Source organism: Zonotrichia albicollis, chromosome 5, assembly GCF_047830755.1.
Source record: "Zonotrichia albicollis isolate bZonAlb1 chromosome 5, bZonAlb1.hap1, whole genome shotgun sequence".
NCBI classification, from domain to species: domain Eukaryota; kingdom Metazoa; phylum Chordata; class Aves; order Passeriformes; family Passerellidae; genus Zonotrichia; species Zonotrichia albicollis.
Window position 1 is genome coordinate 53,724,063 of NC_133823.1, and position 24,791 is coordinate 53,748,853.

General features: G+C 39.0%; 1 protein-coding gene across 2 annotated transcripts in view; it reads right to left on the reverse strand.

Moving 5' to 3' along the window:
- Nucleotides 1-8,394: 8,394 nt before the first annotated feature.
- The window catches only part of SLC2A9 (solute carrier family 2 member 9), an 80,301-nt gene continuing 63,904 nt past the window's right edge, over nucleotides 8,395-24,791 (reverse strand). Inside the window, exons 11-12 of one of the 2 annotated variants that reach the window (XM_074541760.1) lie at nucleotides 20,584-20,711; nucleotides 8,395-12,049 (exon numbers count right to left, since the gene is read on the reverse strand). In XM_074541760.1, coding sequence (XP_074397861.1) covers nucleotides 11,792-12,049; nucleotides 20,584-20,711 — 386 coding nt within the window. In that variant the 3' untranslated portion in view covers nucleotides 8,395-11,791. The remainder of the gene's footprint in view (nucleotides 12,050-20,583; nucleotides 20,712-24,791) is intronic. The other variant, XM_074541761.1, reaches the window with a different exon arrangement.

Consider the following 24,791-nt stretch of genomic DNA (forward strand, 5'->3'; position numbering starts at 1 on the left):
TGCTGAGCCCTGGTTCTTTCATTCTTCAGAGGCTGATGTCTGTCAGCCCCATAAAACCTTCTTCCTCAGAATCTCTGAGGTGAGACAGCCACTTCCCTGGGCAGCCTGTTCCTGTTGTCAGGGAGGTGGCAGAGTCATCACCCCTGGGGGTATTTAAAAGACATGTGGATGCTCCAGGTTTAGTGTTGAACCTGACACTGCTGGGTCAAGAGTGGGACTTGGTGGTCTTGGAGGTGTTTTCCAGCCTAAATGACTCCAGAACTGTTGGATTCTGTGGATTGGTTTCATTTCCCATCAGTGCAGCTTTGTGACCTGCAGGGCTGAACTGCAGCTTTGGTTTGTGAACTGCAGCTCCTTACAAGCCCTGGGCTCAACCACACTGGTGGTGGCCTTGAAGGGGGAGTGAAAATGTGTAAATCACAACCCTCATCAAAAGCCTGCAGGATCGCAGACCTGGAAAATGCTGTTTGCACCAGTAGTGGATAAGCTGGTAGGAGGCAGAAAATGGAATTGATGGGTAGTATGAGGAGTGGGCTGGCACTTTGTGGGGAGTGAAGGTGCTGTGGGAATTGTGCTTAAAAGAAGCAGCTGAGACTAGAAAAAAGGGTGTTCTCAATGTCTTGGTGTCATTTTGGAGTCAACATGTAGGCTGAATAATGTGATTTTCCCCCTCTGTAACCTTAGCAGTGCCCTGAAAACACTCATCAGAAGCCAGGATTTTGACCTGGTCAGGCAGGGTGAGGGCACCCACTGAGAAGCTCTAAAGTTGTTTGGCAAACTCAAACAAGGAGAACAGTTCCAGTTTGTGCAAAAACAGTGGATTTTGCTTGGGAGGCTAAATTAAAAAAATATTTTACTGTATCTGAGCCATCTTGTCATGTATAAACCCAGGCTTTAGCTGTCAACCCCCAAAAATCTCTGAACTACACATGTTATTTTCTACATACATTTTGCTAGAGTACATAAAAAGATGCAGGCATCAATAGATTAATATAACTCCCTGTTCTACTGCCAACATAAACTAAGCAATATAGAAAGGACTCCACTATTTCAGTATTAACAAGATCATAAAAATTCATGAGGCATTCAAAGCTGCTAGTTAAGCTGTGTGAGAATTTCTGAATATGCTCTGTGTAGGACATGACTGAAAATAACTCACAAAAACTTAATTTCAGTGGCTTTTTAAGCTGCTGTAAGTTCTGCAAGAACTATGATTTGCCGGTTATTATTTGTTATCGTTATTTTCCCCTGGATTTGCACAGACAGCTCTCCCAGAATTACACAGGTATTACAAATTTTCCATCAATAACTGGGAGTGAATGTAGAAAAAGCCAAAGCAGCAGGGACCTGGAATCCCTCTTCACTGATTGTACACAGTTGTATTTCTGTTTGAAGGACTAGAACTATTCCAGTGATGATTTCTAGAACTTTTCCTTTCTAACTAAAGAGAGCAAATCACTAAACTCTTGACAGATACATAAATAATTTATAAATCTGTGAACTGGTCTGGAGAAGTGCTTCAGTTTGTGCAATTTAGTAAAGACATACATGATGCAAGGAGATACAGCTTACTGAACTACTGCCATTAGAAATAGAAAAAAATGTTTAATATTTTACAGCACATAAAGCTGTATTTTATATGTATTTTTGTGTGTGTATATATATGTATAAAATAATCTAAATATAAATAACTCTGCATGAAAGTACATATATAATTATTCCCCTATGCTGCATATGATTTCCATTATTCTGGGAATGGATTTACTAACTGAATACAATTATTAAAATGAAAGGATATTTTTTTTTATACATTCCCTTGAATGTTTTGAATAAAAAGATCTCTGCACATGTAATTTTGGGAATGAATCACATAGCTGCACTGTTGACCCATAAACAAGACTCCCGTTGGGTCTGAGGTGCTTGTTTCTCTGTGCATAACTATTATTTGATTTTATTGCAGAAGAAACATTTGGAAAGAGCAATTATCTGAACATCATTATTTTATAAGATCAACTACCATCATGACAGAAGAGATATTTAAAGTCTGTGAGCATTCTTCATACTCTGCTGAATGTATACAAGGAATAACTGACTAATATCTGGCTGTCTACTCTTTGTTTTTCCTTCTGTTTTGCTCTGGGATGCATCTGATGCAGAGTCATTATTCACCACAGTGACAGAACTCTAGGTGCTCCACCAAATCACAGTGAGGTTTAACCAAACTGGCGCATGAAGAAAACCCAACTTTTGCGCGTTATGCATGATTTTTTTCCAAGCAGGGATTTTTCCTTGGGCTAGAAATGTTTGCAGGCACTTTTGCTGTGTGCTCGATCTAATGTGCCAAGGATGCAGCTTAGGTTGAAGGGTCAGCTGGCAGAGCCTGGGCAGAGCCTGCCCTTTAGCTGCTGTTTCTGCTTCTCACAAGCCCTTCAGAGTTTGCTTTTTGCTTGAGAAGCTGTTGGAAAGATAAGCAGGATGCAGTGAGGGACAGCGGTGCTGCTCCCTCAGGTGTGTGGTAGAAGCCTCCCATCCCCAGGGCTGCCCTGCAGGAGAGCTGGCTCCTTCCAGGACAGCAGCAGCCAGAGCTTTGTGAACTTGTATGACATTTGCTCTTCTTCCTTTTTCTCTGATAGCCCCCTCACTATTGTCCAGCTGACAAAAACATAGACTTTGAAGGGGGCTGTGAAAATGTTGTTTGATGATTTCTTAAATAAATACTGTGCAAGATATTTTTGTTTTGTTTTCTTTTGCAAGAGAATCTGATCCCTCATGTTTCTAAATTTCGAGAAGAGGCAAGTGTGGGATTTTTTGCCATGAAAAACGCATATACAAATAAAGAGAACATCAAAAATTACAGAATAAAGCAACTATTGAGTTTCATAAATATGAAGCATCAAATGTCATAGAAGCAGATAAGGCATTTACCATGTATCATCTCAATAAATGGTAAGATTTTTGTCCTTTAAGTAACTGTGAAAGGACTAAACCAAGCCCTGCTGCCAGGCTGAGGGAGGGGGTGGATCTGTGACCTGCTGTGACCTGCTGCCAGCAGTGACACCGTGTAGGAGCTTGGCCAAACCCGGCCAGCTGTAAGGAGAGCAGAGCCTGAGCTGGTCGGGTTGTGCATGTAGGTCAGATGAAATATTACAGATAAACACCCAGGGCAAATCTGGCCATTGTAATAATTCCTGCTGAGCATATTCTCGATGCAGAAAGAAACTTGTAGAGATGATTTTGATTTCACTCTTAGGAGGCAGCAGTCATACCCTGCTTAGCTCCACAATAAATCTTTAGGACCACAGACTGGAGAGATTGGTAATATCTGCTGTTTACTGAACAAGGACTCAGTCCTGCTAGTTTTTAACCTTATGACTGGGACTCAGCTCTCATTTGTGTTGCTTATCAATCATTTTCTCACCACCAGAAGTATTTATGTGAATATTCAGTGCTGTGTAAAGGTTTCTGAAATCCTGGCCTGTGATGACAGGGAAGGGTAAAATGCCAAGCATTGCCTACCTCAGATCCCACCTGCAATATTTAAAGGTAAAACCTTTCTAAGAACTGTGGTGTGGGGCTCCAGAGGCAGTGGCTTTAATATTTGACTATTCTGGCATTTTTCTTTCGATTCTGGAGTATGAGCAGCCTAAAGGACATTGCATTATCTACTGGAGCTGGAAAAAGTTTTCTACTTTTCACCTAGTGAAGCTCTTCATGGTATAACTGATCAAAAATGGCCTTCATAAATGCCCATGATCTAATATTGTGTACAGAAGAAAGCATTGTCAATGTCTTTCATTTGAAAGATAAAAGAAATGTCTTTGCCTTCAAAATCTGATTTTTAAGTAGTATTGAGTAACTTAATGACAGTGAAAGCATGTATGATGTGTTACAATATTCTGTCACTTCTAAATTTAAACCAAAACTTGTCTTAGAGCTGAGAACAATTTTGAATTCCAGAGTGATCATCTCTTCAGCACCACCCACATCCTGAGTGCCAACATCACCTACTCCCTTTGGACTCCAGCTCTTCAAGGCAGTACTTTGGAGTACAAAGCTGACCCTATTTAGTAAATAGTTTGAGAATATTTAGAAAACCTACTTATTAAGTTTTTACAATTTTAAGTAATCAGAGCCAGCTGTCCTGGTTCATAGTGAACACACAAGCTTGCCAGACATGCTGATTCTCCTCCTACTCTTGCTGAATTGTTAGAATATTTTTTTTTGTCTCACTAACATTCATTTCTCATGCTGATTAGCTAAGGCTGTGAACAATGAGAAGAGGTTGAAACTTCTACCAAGTAACAGCTGTGAAAAATCTGAGTTAATAAAATGTAGCAAAGCTTTCAAAAGAGCTGAAAAAGTTCTGAACACAATCTCCCAATGGTTATCACTAGGCATAATTCAAATTTAATATGAAAGCTTCCTTGTGTGGAAACAACTTGAGGCTTGGGTTTTGGGTTTTTTTGAAACAATGTGAGACTTATATGCTAATTTGCTTAAATTTATTTTGAGGCATCAAAGGAAAACATCAAAACTCTTTTCATCCAACTAGAGAACAATTTATATTGAAGATCCTCAAGAAGCAGCATGTATTAGCATAGTGCTCAGGCTGGCCCAAGCTAAATATACTCTTCTGGGATCTAGAGATGCATTTTGTACACCAGAATCTCCCAGCCTTTCAGTGGGGAGGCCCCATTGCCACCCCTCCCTTTTTTCCCTCCTCTATCCTCACCTTCCTCAAGTCTTATTTATGTATTTTTTTGGGTAGTGCTGGAGCTTCCCCACTTCTATGGTCAGTAAATAGTGCTCCCTGCAACCTGTAAGAATTGTTGCCTGAATGGTGGTCCAGAAAAGCATCAGCTTGTGTCCATAATTTATCTGTGCATCTGAAAAGAAGATGGAAGTGTGATCTAATGGCCAATTATAGGCAATTCATCTCCCTAGAGAAATTTCTTAGCTGTTGTAAGCTACAGCTGTTCTTTATTCCTAGTGCCTAACCTAAATATGAAAGTTATCATTAATTTAAATATCTACTCCTATAAAAATTCATTAATTCTAATTTGTGCCAATGAATTCTACAGCTTTGGTTATGCATTTCTGAACTTTTCTATTATCTTTAAATTAATTTTTAATTGCTCATTGAATAGGTGTCATGTACCAAAAAATAAGCCATCTGTCTTGCATCCTGTTTTTCTTGGCCATGTTTATTCTCAACTGATATTCCATTAGAAAACTTCATTTGTAATATTAGATTTTTCTTGTGATGTCCACTGTTGTCCCTTTGGCCTTTAGTTTTCTTTGATTACTATTGCAAAGTGAGCAGTGCTTTTACTGTGATCTCAGAGTGATACCACAGATGCCCATCTACATGTTTCATACTGATTAAATCCACAGCAGCAATGCCTAAGCCACTTGGATGATTTCTCAGACACATTCTTCATCTGTCAGCAGCTGTCCAGTCACAAACTCCTGAGTTTCTTCCACCTTTCTTGTGGTTGCATTGCTCATGGCCTATTTAAAGTCCATAAAAGAAGTTTAAAAGTGCAGCTGTGCCTGTCTGCAGGAGAGCCATGGTCGCACCCCTTTCATCCCACTGAGAGGTGAGCCCTCCTTTCTGCCTCTTTATGTATTTTTTGGTGGTGCTGGGGTTTCCCCACTTCTACGATAGTCTGGGTCAGGAAATAATGCTCACTGCAACCTGTAAGAATTGTGACAGCATGCCTGCCTGAATGGTGGTCCAGAAAAGCATCAGCTTTTCTAATTCTTTCAGTTGATGAAAATGCTCTTTCTAAAGATGTGCTGGCACACCTAGAGGCAAAGCACAGCCCATGTCAGAGGAAGGTGGGGATAGAGGAGAGAAAAGAAGGGAGGGGTGGCAGTGAGGCCTCCCCACTGAAAGGCTGAGATTCTGGTGTACAAAATGCATCACCAGATCCTGGAAAAGTATATTTAGCCTGAGGACTATTCTAATACGTGCTGCTTCTTGAGGGTCTTCAGTCTAGCTGGATGAAGAGAGTTTTGATGTTTTCCTTTGATGCCTCAAAATAAATTTAAGCGAATTAGCATCATAGTCTCTCCCTAGCAGTCTAGAAAAGTGAAAAATGAAAAGTCCAAGGCTGGCCAAAAAGAGACAGCCTTGCTAGGCAACTTTTCCAAACCTAAGATGATGCAAACTTTAGCTAAGTTTGTTAATGCAAGTGTCTGAATCCCAGAGTGTCTCACCTGTCCAGTTCACAACTTGATATGGTATCCAAATGGTTCAATTTATTTTATGTACAAGAATTAAAGCTGCTGAACTTTTTCCATGGGATAACATAAAAGTCTCTCTATATATACACATATACATGGACAGTAGAATTTAATACAAAGACATGAAATTATATGAAATTTGGATTTAAGGGATTAAATCTTGAATTCATCTTTGAAAATGCCAGCCTGTAGAGAAAATTGTATTTATCACTTTTGTAATCTTTGGCATGTTTGATTTTCCTAAGTAACTATTGCTTTCTGATTTTCAAGCGTGAACTGAAAAAGTTTTTATATAATTGGGTGGAACAAGTCAGAAACAAAAGGTGGAAGAAATGTAGAGATGAGCATTTCATTTAGCTTGACTGACTTTTTTAACTGAGAGGACCAAGAGAAAATGAAACAAAAATCAATGTCTCTGCATGGTACCTTACACAGCAGCAGACAAATTACCTCGTACATTTGCAAGATCATGCTCTTAATGGATTGTGTTTCAAGGGTCTGACAGAGTCATATTTGTCTTTATACCTTTTGGGAATAATCTTAAGACAACCAACAACTCCAGCAGTCTCATTCTTGGTACTCTGCTTTGGTGTATGAGCCAGACTGAAAGCGATCTCTTAAAAAAACCTCAACCAACCAACCAACCAACCAACCAACCAACCAAGCCTCTGCTCCCAAATTCAGAAGAAATGCCTCAGATTGGTGCTTTTGCAGCCTCTGAATTATGCCATTATTTTCCTAGACTGAGAAAACAAGCCACTGGTTTGCTATCTAAAGCAGATAAAAACATGCCAAACTTAGCATTCCTGTACATATAGTGTGTCTTTCTTGGGTACACTCGTGGAGTTGAAACCACTGGAGAAGTTTTCTGTTGACTTCATCATTCACTGTGTAAATGCCTCCTGAAAGCTTTTCTTGTGTACTTTTTTTTAAAAGCCAAAATCCAAGTTTAAAAGAGTTTGACTGTAGTGAAGCTTTAGCAGGAACATCTCAAAAACCAGCTCAATTATCCACTGCCCATGTTTGTCTTAGATCTTGGCAAAAGCAAGGTTAATGCAGCTTAGCCTGCAAGGAAGGGGCTCCAGTGACTCAGGTTATTCATGATTGCTTACTGGGCTGTGATAACTTGATTAGGAATCCAAGCCCAAGAAATTCACCTTTCCATAGACCTCACTTTCAAATAAAATTACTTGTAAAGAGAATTAAGTATGGAGTCAAACTTGAATGTTTTAACTGCAAAAATGTTCGCCTTAACCAACCTAGTTCAGTTTGGGCCTGTGTGTTTCAGGGTTTTAGATTTTATCTTAACGCTGTTTACTAGAGTTAGACTGAAAGGAAAAGTCCCCAGGCATTTCCTAAGAATGCTGTACTTGGATTTGTTCCTCCTGCTGTGTGAAGTGATGTGAGCTCCAGCAGTTTATATGGTGATGTCTTTAAGGAAAAGCACATAAAAATAGTCAAATGAAAGAAAGCAAATTTCAAAGAGTTGATTTTGGAGTGGGTATTTTTTCAATTTTTTTTTTACTTTTTAAGATTTTACTCTGAAGATGAAAACTATCCCATATGGATTATTACTCACATCTTCCCCCACTAGCAAGCAGATCCTTGTGGAGCAAAAATTGGCTTCAGAACCTGAAGTATGAAATTCAACTTTTTATACATCTTTCAGATTTCAGTTTTTGCATATCCTTGTAGCAGAAATAGTCACTTGACTGAATTTCTCATCAAAAAGTAGAGCTGTAGCAACTCAAATTCATCCATTGCTAATGACAACTTTCTGCAAAAAGCCTCACCAGTTTCAACAATTCTTATAAGCAGTTATTACTACCACTAGCCAGTTTTAATAGTTTTCCTCACACCGTTGTCTGCATTTTTATTTCTGAAGCCCAGTATAAACATATGAAAGAATGAAGTGTGGAATCTGATTTGAGAATCAAAATATAAATAATACTTCAAAATAAAATATGCTACAAAAATGTTTCAGGGACCATTTTCTTCCCATAATTCCCAACCACCCAACTGTGGAGTTCACAATGACTCGGCTCATCCAGATATAGGACTGAACAGTCTCGTGCTGGGACATACAAAACCCCAGGGAATTGAAACATGTGCGCATGGGGAGGTTCAGATTTACCCAGAACAAAGTCCACATAATTTCAATTTTATTCCAAAGGTTTATTTTACAATCACTGTGCATGGACATAGTTGATCACACAGACTTGGGTACCCATACAAACACCACCTCAAAGTACCTCATCCCAATGTCAGACAGGAAAAGGGAATGTGGCACCACACAACACTTGCTGACAAACACACAGGCTATCGACAATTAGATACATTCAACAAGAAAAAATAAACTGTAATTTGCTGATATTTTCCATGTGGTCCTCTCATTGCTGGAAAAATTATAGCAGCGTAACAATGGAAACAAAACTGTATGGAACAACTTCAAGAACAACACATTCATTAGGGTCAGAGATGAGAAAGTTAATGAAGTACTGGCACAACTCCCACAGCCCAAGGCAGAGGACACTTCCCTGGCTAGTGAACAGAGCACTAGCTTGGCCTGGAATTGCTTTGACCATTGGATGGCAAGAAAAATCAGGTGAGATGTGGAACCCCCATCCCACACCGTGCCCAGTCTGTAGCAGCCACACAGAAAGTGTGTGCCCATCTCAGGCAGGACAGGAGAGGGAAAATGGGATTGCAGAAATGAAAACATGACCCCTTGCTGCTAATGCTGTACAGGGCCCCCGAGCTGTGATAGGAAATTCTATCAGACATCTCTACCTGTGCATTCAGAGCTGGGCTCCAAATGCAACTTTAGGCAAATGTATCATGATTTCTGATACAACTGCTGTATCAGGTCAGCATGATATTTAATTGAAGTTATCCAGTGGTAACATTTTCAACAGTGTCTACAATGTATGCTGATGAACAGCACTAAGTGCTAAATTCTGCTCATTCTAATAATATTGGTTTCCAATTTTCCACCATGGCTCAAAGCGCATCTCATCCTACCATGTTAGTAGCCCTAACTAAAAAGTAAAGTAATTCCCAGTCTGAAGGAGAATGTCTGAATTTGCCAGTCTTGCCCTGCAGGCAAAAAAGGAAGAAATTTTTCATAACATTTTCTGGAGGGCTGGCATTCACACTCAGTGTTTACGTAACAACTCACCTTGCAAGCCTCATGTAACCCTTGAAATAGGGAAATAAAGGCAGTGAAAAGTAATACTTTCATTTGCTGTATATATAATTTTACAAGTGGTTATTACAATAATATTTTTGTTCAGTTTTCTCCACAGTATTTGATTAGCTTCCATTTATGACTGTCTGTTGGAATAATCCCACTTTGCTCTCTTTCTTAATAGTAGCACCAAACCCATAAATTTTTTATTTTTCATTCTCAATTCTCTTTCTCACATATATTTAATTTTCTTACTGCTGTACTTATATCCCAGTGGAAAAAAACTCCATAAAGTCTGGCATAAAAGCTCCCATCAATTTTTTGTAAATTACCTAGTAATGAAATTGCCCTATTAGGTCAGCTTACAATGTCTGTGGTAAATATGCCATATACAAATAAATCACAGTATAAAACTATATGCATAAATTAGTAGTAACAGCTGAACATTAGGATCTCTGATTATAATTTACAGTGTAATTTACAGTGTAGAACAAAAAAAAAAAAGCTTATTACTTGGAGAAATACAAAAAACCCCCCCTCCCCCTGCAGATACCAGAAAATAATTATCCACTGTGTGTGTATATACATGAATATAAATCACAGAATCATAGAATAGCCTGGGTTGGAAGGCACCTTAAAGATCATCTTGTTCCAATCCCCCACCATGGGCAAGGACACCTTCCACTAGACCAGATTGCTCAAAGCCCCATCCAATCTGGACTTGAACAATTCCAGGGATGGGGCAGCCACAGTTTCTTTGGCAACCTGCTCCAGTACCTCATCACCCTCACAGAAAAGAATTTCTTCCTAATATCCAATCTCTGTCTACCCTCTTTCACCTTAAAGGCACTAATATTAAGCCACTGAATATTAATATGCATCTATACTTGGAATGTATATACATATATATTCATGTATGCATACATATATGAATACATATGCAAATTTTCTTGCAAAAATGCTCCAAATTCATGAATTTCTAGATTAGTAAATATAACTTGTGGAAACAGTTGACTCTACATGCTGCACTTTCTTCTTGTGTCTTACTCCTAACTGAGAGCAGCTCAAAGACTTACTGACTTTCCATATAAAACAGCTATTTAATTTAAAAATTCTTTTTACATCAACATCCAGGTACCTAGAGGGATCAAGAAAAACTGTTATCAAAATTACAAACTGTAAAGATGATGTTTATTAAGAAAAAAAAATCCCATTAATTGGTGGCTGAACCACTGAGAGCCTGCTGAGTCTTTCTCTCATAAAATCAAGCAGTTTTACAAAACTTTAGATAGCTTAGAAACTTGGTAATAAGAGCTAGGCCTGGTGCTTCAGAATCTAATGCCCAAATAAAAATTAGCGTTTAAGAAATAGGGATCTAAATTCCTATGCAGACATCTGAGTATTAAGAACTAAATTGTCAGGTCTCAGGGAAATTTGGGCCCCTAAGACTTGTTTTAAAAGGAATTTGAAAAGAAAAACAATAAACAAACAAATGAAAAAAAAATTAAAAAACCCTAACTCTTGGAACACTTAATGTTTGAATTTTTGTTTCAATACTATGCCCTACACATACCATCTTCCCCATGAGGTTTAGTTTTCCTTTCATATTAAACCTTTTAAGTTTAAAAATTAAAATTATGTAAATATATATATTCAGAGAAATGCAGTACCAGCAAACCCAGAAACTAGAGACAACTCTTGTTGAGCATGATTTTTACAAACTCTATTACTACTGAATCAGAATTTGCAAGCAAGACAAGGAAACTCATCAGGACCCAGAGCTGCCCATTTGTGGGAAGGTGGGAGATATTCAAACAACGCAGCTGAAAGTCAAAATAGCTAGAAGAGGAATGGGAGGTCAGGGAAGTGCCATGTCAGATCTCGTGGGGAGCTTGAATGACATCTTGGGAATCATGGAGAAATTCATTCTGGTGCCATTCCAGGTTTGCTTCTCAGCAGCCCCCACTGGGATCTCTTCCCTTGCCTCTGCCTCCTCCTCTTGCAGAGAGCATGCCTACCTCCCTGTGAGCACACAGGGGGGCTCAGCCAGTGCTGCTCAACACCCTGGCTCCCCACTGCCACTTCACATCTCCAAGTCTACATTCCCCATCCCACTCACCACTCACCTGCTTCACAGGTGCCAAGGAAACTCCATCTCATTTAATTTATCAATTGCTTCTCCTCCACCCCTCATTGTCTCAGCTGTTACCCCAGCTGCTAATGAGTTCACCCATACTCACTTAGAACATTTTTAAAGGAGAAGCATTTAATGATCTTCGTAAAATATAAAAGTTGTGCACTGCTATAAATAAAAAGAGCACTCTCTCTCCCATCCCCTGAAAGAACATGCTGGGTTTACACTATCCCTTTTATGGTTTCCCCATTGTCCACTGGAGATGTGAAGTTTGATTCTTGCTCTTCACTTGGTTTCCTCTCCCCTGGGTAGTGGTTCATCTCTTGCATTTCTAAAGTTACTTTATTCCTTTTGGCAAATGCTTGGCTGATCTCATGAAATGTCTTATTTTTTGTTTCAGGCAGGACAAAAAACAGGTAGGCTGCTCCTGCAAAGCAGACGCCAGCAAACACTAGGAAGCAGTAGGTCTGCAAACCAGTCTGTGAATAGAAAACAGAGGAGATGGCCATTACAAAGGAGAAAAAAATTCAGAAGAAAGGCAGGAATGGTTTGAAAGAAAAAATGGGGCGTATGGAGCAATTTTAAACCAAGGACATTACTGGCATTCATTGCTAGCTGAAGCGCTGAGATGTTCAAAAAAATGCATGAAATTTTGGTTCTTCCAACACTGCCTGTGCCTGTAGACAGCAAAGCAGGTTCCTGGCACAGGCACACAGAGCTGCAATCTGGGCAGTGCTGGGAGACACCAGACTGAGCTGGGGAGAGCAGGGAAGAGCAGGAATCCTGCACTGTGCTCAGCTGAGCCTGGCACTGCCCCGGGGTTCCTGGAAATGGGGCAGATGTTTCACTGGGTGGTTCTGCACACCACATCCCAGTCCCAGGTACAGGAACTGAGGCACGCTTCAGCAGTGCTGTGCACCTCTACAAACCCATGGAGAAACTGCCATAGCCAGGGGCATCTTCATCACAGCAGTTACAGGCTTTGAGATTTGCAAAATAAATGAGGAAAAACCCCAAATAGCACACATTTGTTATCACTCTTACAGTTAGGGGAGTTCACAGCAGGAAAAAAAGTCCTAAAATGCATTTCTTTTCATGCTAGAAAGTGTAAGAGTTAGTTAAGGGAATGCAAAGTACAGATCATATTTGAATGTTATGGATTTTAGTTCACTGTAAAACCAAAGAGAGTAGATGTAAAGAAGTTCATTTATAAATTGATTATAAAGGCTCCCACCAGCCAGGAGGAGTTGTAGTTCACTGAAACATAACTATTTCTCACCTGGTGATTATTGGATCATTTAGAAGCTACCAGTTACCTTTCAGCAGTACAGTTGTGAAAAACATTTGATAAATACCATATTGCCATCTGAGCTTTGTTGAACTCGGAACAGGCTTGATACTATGGCTCCACAGAAGCCACTTGCAACATTTGAGGAAACCTCCCTTCCTCCTCTATTAATTTACATTCTCAAACACCTTATGTACCCATATCTTTCTAATTTCTTTTATTAACAAGGCTGAATTAAGCCAGAAGGAGTATCTCCAACTCCAAAAATAAGGTTACATTTCTGTGATGCCGTGTCTGAGGTCATGAACAGCAAACTCAAGGAGAGCCAAACTCCTCACACATACCTCAGGTGCTGCAGGCTGAGGTTACCCCAGGGAAAGCCACTCAGGACAGAAGAAACAGACCTGTCTTCCTCAACACAAATATTTATGGATGCCATTAAAGGTATGTAACTTAAGCAAGTAAGACAGAGCCAGTAACCTTCATTTTACACATTTTTGTAACAGCCTCTCGTCATGCCTCGTTAGTCACAGCAGTCCTACACTGCAGGCTGGTTTAACTCCCTGCTTTGGGTGCTCAAGGTGTATGCAATTCTTGGCACTATTTTTATGTTTCACTTGCTCATTATGCATCATGCGTGGTGTGCAAGAACATTAATTCCTGCGTGGAACAAGAAAGAAAAAATGGAACAAACCCTTTCCTGCAGCTGCTTTTTAATACCATGGCTGATTTCCAGCCTGCCTAGTCACAATGTTATTTGTTTCTGTTGATAATTCATTACCTAGTTCAGTGCTTCCAATCCTGCCTGTAACAGGAAAAGCCAGCAAGTGCATTCTCTGATATTGTTTATGGACTCTAGAGATCACCAATACTTTTTCATTAAATCCTAGAAGCATGAAGTCCTGAGCAAGCTGACAATCAGAAGCCAAACAGCATGGATAACATGGAGGGGGGGGGGGAAATATTCTGGCATGTAACAGATAGAACTTAATAGAACAAATAGCTTATACAGAGGCAGAAGCAAAAGCATATAGTAGACAGGCAAAAAAAATTTTGCAGTGCCTCATAAATCATCCTGTCATGCTAAGAATTGAAATTTTACATCTGGATCTTCTGCATTTGTAATTGCTTTTCAGCTGAATGGCAGAATTTCTACCCAGAATCATGTTTCTCACTTTTTAAAATTTCACTGAATTAAATATTCTCCATGATGAAAGTGAATCTTTAATATCCCATATAAATAAACATGGCAATCAATTGGAATAAATTAAAATAAATGTTTTTGGTGGTGCAGCCACAACTTTGTGCCCCCTGTCTAATTCCTCTTGATTTCTTTGCTGTCCATGAGCTAAATAAATTAGTACTTATTATCTTTGATTCATATCTAAGTAAACCTCTTCTAATTGAACTAAACACTCATGAGTGCATGTTTTATTTGCAATTATTTTACCTAATGTATTTATATTCATTTGTAATAACCATACTCTTCTTAATTTCTGCAATCCTTGAGGAAGCAGCCCTCAAGGACCTCCAACTGAAGTTTTACAGAGAATAAGTTAAAAATTAAATTTTGTTATAAATCCTACAAGTGGGTTTTGTAGGGTTTATTGCATCCTGCAGGATTTGTCCAACAGGCCCATAATTCCCAGACAGGAGAAACGCTGCAGGGTGACCATAAAACTGCTTTATGGTTTCATCACCAGCCATTCTTCAGTTTTAATATTTTCTTAAAGCTGGTTATTATTTACCCTCACAGCAAAGGAAACCACTCATTCATAAACCTTTCATAAGTCATCCAGAGTTCAATTTATATCACCCAAACCTGCATTTGACACAGAACATCACATACTAATTAAATTACTCATAATAAACATGAAACCCTCTATATGCACTGCAGACTGATAAAGGTTGTAATACAGAAATACAGGGTAAAGGGGGAGGAAAATGTTAAATCACAAATCCCAACTCAGTAAAAACCTTTAGTGGGACATAGGTGGGATACAGTTCAGCCTAGATGTTTAATTAATTTTTGTTTGTTTCTGATGTATTTTGAACTGCCTGGTGCTGGAGGAAAGATCTGAGGGATGGAACATGCAATTGATTGGCCCAAACATATGTGCCCATCAGGGAACCTAGAAGGTGAAATAATGTGGTGAAGTGCAGTAAATGCTGAGATATTGAACAATGGATACTACAGAAAAGGTACTAATAGACAGATCTGCAAGGAAACAGGATCTTTGTTCCATGAGATTAGTGTACTTTCTTTTATTTGTATTGAATTTGTTTATATTGGATATTGTTTATGTTATGTCCATGAAACCTGTGTACCTCACTATTTGTAATCACCACAGTCTCCTAACTAACCTGTAGTTTCTCTGTTGTTTTACCCCTTCCAAGGTGCTAGAGGTGAGCCTGCTGCTGCTACTGTAGAAGTAAAACCACAGAATATTGCTTATCCTGGGCTGGGGTGGGAGTAAAAAGTTGAGGAAGAACTTCAATTAAAGTCTTTGGTGACAAAGCACGGATTCTCTGCAGCTCTGGGTATTTGAACCTACAGACATGGATGGCCTCAAGATTCTTCACTGACATGTGCACTGCCAATGATACAAGAATAATGACAATATATATAATAAAATTGAAAAGGTAAATCCTTTTTCTATGCTTTGTGACAGTATTTCACCTGCTAAATGGAGTAGAAGCCTCTCTGGTCAAAAAATTGAATACCCATATCCATCAGAAGAGAAGCTTGACTCTTCTGGTGCATACAGGTATTCAGTTTAGCAAAACATACCACCCCTGAACAGTTGGAAGGGGCAGCTAAAAGAGGAAGGGAATGTCAGAGGAAGAAGTAAAAGCAAATCAATTCTGAATGGAAGTTCTAAGCAAATAGAGAAAAAAATTCAAGGCAAGTGTGTGGTTTCTGTAGCTCTGCATTTCCTCACGTGAGGACAGGTTCCTGCCTCACCCCCTGCTCCAAGCAGGAGCAGCAGCAGCAGCCCTGGGCATGCAGGAAGCTCCAGGGCAGCCCCATCCCTGTCCCACTGACACCTCCACCCATGCTGCTCTTTTCACACCTCCACCCATGCTGCTCTCTCCACCCTGCCTGCACAAACTGCTCAGGCTCAGAACACAGTGCACCTTTCAGAACAAAGCTGCTTCTCCTCCCACACCCCCAGGCAGCCTTGCCAGAGCTGGGAACGTTTCCTCAGCAATACCTGAAGCCAGGCTTTCACCTGCAGGGTTAGAAACCCAAAGGTCAGAAGGAGGTTAGGACAAAGCTCTACAGCAGCCTGTGCCTTGCAGCTGTTTTCCCTCAGCATTTCCTTAAGCATAACGTCCTGCAGGAACACCCAAGGTTCAAAGGTGAGCAGATCTTCAGGTGGATCCCCAAATAGCGGCAGTGCTGTTTCCTGGTAGATATCCATTCCATATCAAGGGCAGATACACAGTGAGGATCCTCGAATGACCAGGCTTTCTGGGGTTACTGAGGGTCACTGCCCTGTCAGGTCCATGGGGAGGGCAGAAGAACAGCAGACACATTTACTGATGCAATCTCCTGAGGGAAGCACCTACTAGGTCAGCAGACTAATAAAACCTCTCCAAAGCAGGATTTGCATTGGATTTTTCAAGACTGGTGAGGGCTACTTCTATACAGGATAGTTAATAGTTAAGCATAAACTTTAAAATGCATCACCTTCTATTTTTAATACCAGCTTTCTAAGGAGGCCATTTAAAAAACAGCATTTCTGCAAATTCTGGCCAGCTGAATCCTGAATTACTCATTTTTGTCTTTTCTGCAGATGATCAAGGCTTTGTATTTGTGGGGGAAAAAAAAAAAAGAAAACCAATAAATGATTTACCTAAGACACACATACAATTACCACTAAAAAGAATTGAAGTACTCAGGCAATTCCCCCACATCAGATCACAGGCATGGCAAGCAATCAGGACTGACTTTGAGGATGAAATAGAGCTGCATAAGCAACACGTATGAATAAGCAGGTGCAGCTCTCCCACATTTCCTTAAGCAAAGAGATGAACAAACCTATCCCCAGCTTGTGAGGGGCTGCTATTCACATTAGAGAGAATGTACAGGCATTTCCCCCATCTCTCTTTAAATACAATAGTAAAAAATACTTAATTTTTGGCATCATGAACTGACTTTGAGTGCCCAAAATGAATGAGAAAAAGAGCTCATTTTTTAAAGCTAAAAAGTAAACTGAAATAAAAAACCTAGCATTGAAATGACCAGAATTCTGGTTTTAATTAAAAAACACACAATTTGCTACTTTTGAAACAATCTAGCTGAGAACAGTCTTCCTGCTAATAGTTTGCATGCTGTGAACACCATGTTCTGGAGGAATATAAAAGTAGTTGAGAGGACCATTATGTGCTATTTAACAATGGTCGCTTACTGACTTAACACACCCTGTAGCAAAAGTTAAATTCTAAGCAGGGCTGTGATACTGGAAACAGGAAAACATATATTCTAGGGCAGGTACAGAAAAATAAATGAGCAAATAAAAAAATCTGAATTAATTTAACAAACATAACACAATATTTTTAAAACAAAACTTCTGGCTCTTCCCAGCAAATACTCCTTGCATTTGGAAGTTGCCATGAAGATTAGTGTCACGAGATGTGGGTCAAACTGGCTTTTGAGGTGCTGAGGTCAAGTGACAATGGTTCAATGTCTTACAAAATTGATCAGCAGGAAAACTGTTATTCATGTAGACATTTGACTTCCCTTTGCTTCAAATTGATATAATGCAGTGAAACAAATGGATAAGAGCTTGTGTCCTTCCCCCTTTGTCCTTCTGTTCCAGACATAATTTAAGGTTCTGCTGAAAGTGTAGGACAATGAAGAAGGACTGAAGTATAATGCTCATGAAACATAATTCCTAAGTAAAAAATAGAGACATTTTTAGACATGAACTGCAATTTCAACCACGACCTTCACATGCACACACACACTATCTCTTCATAAAAATGTAGCAGATCCTTATATTGTATCTCTGAAGTGGGTTGCTTCCAATTAAGACAAGCACACCTAACCCTCTGATAACCCACATTTCATTTTCTTGTCTTTGAGGGGAACTTTAACTATTTCCCCTAGCACAGGGACACTGTTATTACATGAAACATCCAATGTATTTGAAGAACTTTAAAACACCTTGGCTCAGGGAGATTTTGCGTAACTTTCTGTGCACACCTGTTATTGAAATCCTTGTGCTGAGCAATAGAAAAAGTCAAGGGATGCTATCACACAGTAAGGAAATAAAAAGGACAAGCAAAAGACAATCTTGCTGAGTAAATGAATCTTGAGAATGAAAATCCCTGGTGTAAAACTAAGGAAGAAATAAAGTAGAAGTAAAAGAGAACCTCCAGAAACCAGTGTAATGACTCAGAAGTACTACTTCACAGGCACAAATAAATTAGTTTCTGAAAGGAGGAAAATAAACACATATACAAGTCTTGGCATAGTACTAATAGGCAATCTGAACTAAGGCTTCAATGGTTTTAGCACCCTTATCCCATGTGATACTGAGCTCCTTCTGGATCCAAGCAGATTATTTATATAATCCCCAGTTAAGAGTCAAATGAGTTTTCCATATAACAGTTCCCTAATCACAATGGGAGATTCCTCTGCAATCCCCAGTTATTGGAAACTTTTGTATTAGGACAAAAGTCTGAAGATGAGCTGTTCTTGAAAATTAAAAAATATAAAATACATAGCAATTTAAATATTTCTTGAATATGTACTGAATATACAATGTGAGTTTGACATCAACAAAAGACTCTGCACAGTTTTCTAGAAAGAGAAATTATTAGGACAGAAAACTACTGGAGAAATCTGCCATGGTTTTCTACAGTGTATCACTAATTTACCATGGAGTCTTTAAGTGCCTCATAACAATCTAATAGCACAACTTGAAATATGAAATAAAAATACATTAACATGTAGTGAGAATAGCATGTTGGGAAATTATTTGGTAATTATTGATGTTTAATAATTCTTTGTATTTACACAACACATTACAAAAAGTAAACAGAAACTTTGTCTAGATGACATGGAATTTAGGGTCCTGCTACACCACTGGATTGCTGAAGTCTATCCCTGCAAATGAATGAAGAGTATTTCTTTAACACAAGAAATCTATCCTACTGCACCAGAAGTTTTTGGCCTTTTAGATTATACTTTTCTGCTGGTTTGTTGTTCCCTGTGCCTGCTTCAGCTCATTGCACCCATTTCCACATATATACATTCTAATTTCTGATTTACTGTGACCCTGTTCACATTTCAGCACCTCAAATAGGTAGTGATGAGGCCTGGAAGAGAAGCCACATCCAATTTCTTTTTAAATTTTGTCAAAAATTTATTTGTATACTAGATTTTCAATCTCATCCATATATTTTAATGTATGACTCAAGCCACTCTTTGATTACATTTATCTACAGATGGTTGAAGGGCAAAAATCTAGTCATTCAAATTAGTTAATTGGTGACATTTGGAAAACTAACTACTGGTTGATTTTTTTAGTAACCCTAAACTTAACAGATTTGTTTCCCAAATGTTTGGGATAATTTTGTAGAAGCACACCAAGGATCAAAAAAAGTGGCTGCTGCTTCTCAAGCAATCAGGTTAGTATTCAAATACACAGGCAGGATTATGCATTCATCCTGTGAAGGTACCTTAAAGATTTTTTTCCTGGTTAAGGTTTATAAAATCAGCTAAGAAGATATTGCCTCTATGTGAGGAAAGTGGTGACTCATAAACTGAATTTTGAGAATAAGGTTGACTGAAATAGGAAAAAAGTTAAAGCTTGGGAAAGAGGAGATGTTCTAGTTTGATCTTGTGAAAAAGCTTTAAAAATCAAAGTCTGAGTAACACTGCTTTCATCTTTAGGTACAAACTCTAAGCTTTTTCTCTTTTTATTTCTCTTTTCTTTAAAAGAAGAAAAAAAATCCCCCCCAAAAACCTTCAAGCTGGAAATAAAATTTATCCTCATTAAAACTAAACTGGATAATTTTCTAATCACACAACTGGATATTTTTATGACACCTAATGATAAATTCCCCAAGGCTACAGCAAACTTCATATGGATGCATACTAAATCACTCAAAAAGCTTTAATATGTGTGTGGGAAATTATGAAATGCAGTTTGCCTTTGAATCTGAATTTATTGAGCATTTTCACCAGATGATCTGTCAGGTAGCATTAGCAGAACAAGTAGGGATTATCATGAGTTCCATTAATTCAAATCTGACAGCTAAGCAGAACTTGGGGTTATCCCCAGTTTTGTGCAGGAGGCAGAAACTGCAGTTTTGAAGAAATGTGTCTGGATAATTAAAAAAAAAAAGAACAAAAAAATACACCCCCCCCCCAAAAAAAAAAAAAACACTAAAAAACCAATACAACAAACCAAACCGTAACCCAGATAAAAGTATTCTGAGTAAATGTCCCTAGGTTTGAGATCTTGTTCTCTGTCCCTGCCCAGGTGCCATGGAGGCAGGTGGTAGAAGCAGCTGGGCTGGAAAGAGGGTCTAATGCTACCAAAACAGTCACTCCTCACCTTCTGGAAGAAAAACCTATTGACCACACAGAAGCATCCATTTGCTGGATGAGCTGGGGCTGCCCCATGGACTAGTCAGGTTTACAAAGGCTCAAGGGAATTGTCAGCAGCAGTGATACGCAGCATGTCAGTCAGCAGGGATGCTGAGTACCTGGATGAAGGGGAAGAGCAGTCCCACTGCGAAGTTGCAGAGCCAGTTGACTGTCCCAGCTATCATGAATGCAGCTGGCCTCTGTGACTGCTGGAAAAGCTCTCCAGTGAGGACAAAGGGAATCCCACCTGAAACAGGGTCCAACAAGAGTGGTTTTAGTAAAGTCCTATCAGCAGAGATGAACAAGCCTCGTGGCGCACATCTCCATGAGTAGCACTGCTCTGCAGGGCCTTGTGAAAAAGATCTGTCCAAACCATATTTGAGAGAAGTGGCACTTCTTTCTTTCATGCCATCACATCTCCTGGTTGACATTCTTTTCAGGGATGACAAACAGGTAGCAGAGCAGAGAATCCACACAACAGCTTCCAGAGAATCATGTGATAAAATGTTTATTCAAAATAAGAATGATTGTTTCTACTACAATGCTTGAAATTCTGAAAATTCAGACATACTCCAAAATAGTTTTAGATCTTAACAGTTGGAAAAATGGCTCCAAAGAGACTAACTCCTATTTTTTTATAATTATTACCCACTTTTTTTTCAGCAATAAAAAATACCAAACTTTTGCTTCCCTATGAGTACACTTGTCATTAAGGCTTATTTAATACATTCCCTTATCAGACACTGCTGGCACTTCTGGCGAGGTCTATTTCTCCCATCAGTCAAGGACTCTGACCTCCATAATAACAATTGCAGTTGAATACCACATTTGTGACATTTGTTTCCTTCCACTTAGGCAGTGGACTATTTTGTACAGCACTGGCATATAGCAGTAACCCCCAGGGAGTAGCTGTCTAGTAGCTGAAAGTCTCAATTTATGATCTTTGGCTTCCTTCATTCCCATCCGATATTTCCATAGAAGTATTTCTATTTTTAGAGAATAAAACCTGGATTTTACTTGTTGATCAGCTACATAATTCAGTTAATGTTACACATTAGACATATATCTACTTGCAGAATTATTTCAGTTTTGAAATAATTATTATTACAGTTTGAAGAACTGTACAACTAGTAACATTCTGCTCTTACCAGTTTCTGCCTCTGGGTCCTCAAGTGTGCTGGTATTACCTGTCTCACCATTCAGCTTTTGTAGGCAAGACCCATATACACTGTGTAAGACTATGTAAGTCCTTCCTCAGTTTTAAGCATTTTAATAAGATAGTATAAACAAACAAATCCATATTTATAGATATATTTACTTTCAAAAACCTCTATAGCGATACTGACCTCCAAAAGATTTATAAATTAATAAGAAAACACCACTACAGACTTATCCATCCCCTGGCTTTTCTCCTTGCACATCTTCCCTTGGTCTATGTGCTAATCTTTTGCACTGCCTTTACCCTTGGACATTTGGGAATTCATCTCTAAGTGCACTATGGGACTGCATCCTTATGTAGCCCTGTGTGCTGGGGGCCCCTGAGCTTAAACACATGCACCAGAAGCTCCTGTGAGCAGTGTGAGATAGGGACTTGCAAACTCAGAACATGACATACAGATGACAACGTGTTGTCAGACATCCTTCCAGATGCAGAAGCCACGAATATGTGCATAAATAAAGGCAATGTGATGCAGCAAAGAGCTGCTCTCCATCGTGAGCTTGTGTGGCTTTTTGTGAGAGTATATCTGAAGTGGTAGCAAAGCCTTCAACTGAACTTTCTGTGCCAAAGAGTGTCAGTATAAATTACACCAAAAAAAATAGAGAATAAATAAATTTATTTACTCCTCTTTTTATACATAGGAAACTGAGATATGGAGAGTTTAAGCCATCCAAACTGCTGCTTTGTATCTTTCTACAAGATATATGTAGTATCAGAATTCTGTGACTAAAAAAAAGTAATCCCTTCCAGCAGAAGTTTGAACATGTAGAATAAGTATCTGAACCCCCAAAACTTAACAAAATTCCAGCAACATGGGGTCTATCAATGCTTGATGGCTTCCAGTGGCCATTCGATCACACCCTTGGGATTTGGGTTCAAATGGCAGCAATCACATCTGTTCTGTCAGCATCTGGTTTGGGTCTTAAATACCATATGAGGCAGCAGCTTGCCAGGACACTTGCCCCTTGGAGAGAGGAACTGAAGGACTGGAAACACAGAAATTGTGTAAGATGACTTATTTATAATCATTTATTCTGTCATGCCTTTGCTGTAGGACAATCTACAGAGGTGTTGCTGTTCTTGTCAGTATAATAAAATATGCTGTTGGAAGCAGCATTTGGAAAAGCAGCATTTGGAAAAATACATATTATACAAGAGAGGAAAAAAGCCAGAGGCAAAAAAAAAAAAGTACGAAAGGACAGAAACCTATCAGAAAGCATCAAAATGGAAATAAAAAGTGTAATGGAAATAAAAATGCATGGGCAGTATCTCGGAAAAAGGTTCCTTGAAATTCCAATTTAATTTCTAAGAACATATCAACTATCTCTAACTTTCAAAAATTCTGCGGAGGAATGGGAAGGGTGGCACAGTCAGACCCCTCATCTTTCTCATGGTCTAGAGAAGTGTAGCCACAGCATCACAAAACATAAAGTCAGCTTCTGTAGGGGGATGTCTATAAAGAATTGTAAGGAGGAACCAAGGAGCCTGAAAAGTGGTACATGAGTTATGTGAAAGTCAGGTTAGGTCTGGGAACACAAGAAATGGAATAAAGCCAGGTCACTGCTGTCTATTGCTGTGTGCCTGGAGGAGCACAGACTTGACCTTATGAAGATGAAGAGCAGGGCTTGTGAATGCCTCCCAAGGGCCCCACCACTGTGAAAAACACACTCTGCAGCTGAGTGAAGGGAAAAAGAAATTTGGGAGAGCTGAAGGAGAACTGTAAAGCCTTAAAGTCACAGTCAGTGATGGCACCTGAGATGGGCTGAACTTACAGCCCCAGCATTCCACTCTCAGTTATTTCAAGATGCCAGGGATACGCTCAAGGAGTGCCTTTCTCCTGGACCTCACTGTTCTTTGAGATACAAGTCTGAGTGCCTGGGGCTGAAGGAAGCTGTATTATGCTTTGACTACATAAGTTGGATCTGAGCAGAGATCACAATACTGTGACATCTTACCAACCACTTAAGAGTCAGTCTCTGCAAGGTACCCTACATAATCTCTAGCCCAAATGGGTCTGTAGTAGCCTGTGCTCAAACATGGAAGCTTGCAAACCACCGTCAAAAGCAATCCAACCAAACCACTGTATTTTTGGAAAGCCTTTAAGCACTTTGTCATGAGTTTTGCAGCTTTAACACGTATTTGTATGTGGGCGAAACAATTCACAAAAACGCTACCTGATCTTTCTCATGGAGGATGAACCTCGCATTGTCGTTTCCCCTGGAAAGCTTTCCATATAATTTTCAGTGAAGCAGCTTTATTTTAGCTCTGATCATAAAACTAAAAAGTGTATATTAGGATTTCCCGTAGGAGTTTCTCAGCAAAGTAGCTTCCAAACATGAATTTAAATAGGTAATGCATTGACCACATAATTACAGTGATTAATTTCTAATACTTTGTTCTTTTAGCATTGCAATGAACATAATAAAAAAATTCTTAACATACTGCAGTGCTAGTAAAGAAAGATTGTTATACCTGTAGGATTCTACATCTATTGGAAACTACAAATGTCTTACTGCAGGACTTGTATAACAATAAGGTGTTTTATAAAACAAGATTAAACCCACATGGAACAATTAGACATGCATAAATACTTCTGGTTTTGTGTTCTTTATTAATTTATCTCTGTAATTAGTCCAGTTACACACAGAATCAATTTCATGTGCTAGTGAAATTCCAGACTCAATCCAGTACTCTTTTATGCATGAAATTTGAATGTTAGAACAGAAAAAATATTCTTGTATCCATGCTCTAGATTTTCAAATATATATTTAAATTTATACAAATGTTTTCTCAGGAATAAATAGGTGCTCATATTTACTGTTTTTTCAGTAAGCAGTTGTGAATAAATATTGCTTAGAAGTTACATGAGTCAGTGCAAAAACCTGAATACAGAAAACATGACAAAGGAAGGAAAATGCTGAACTCCTCATTCTGTTTTTATCCAGTACCTAACAGGGAATTTATGTTAGGGCTATATATATGATTTAAGGGATGAGACTGTTACAAGAATAAATGCCTAATACAAACCAGGGAGATTTGTCACAGTGGTAAATCACCTCTAAAGGTGACAGAAACTTTGTGACCTCCTGCAGGTCTCAGCTCTCCAAA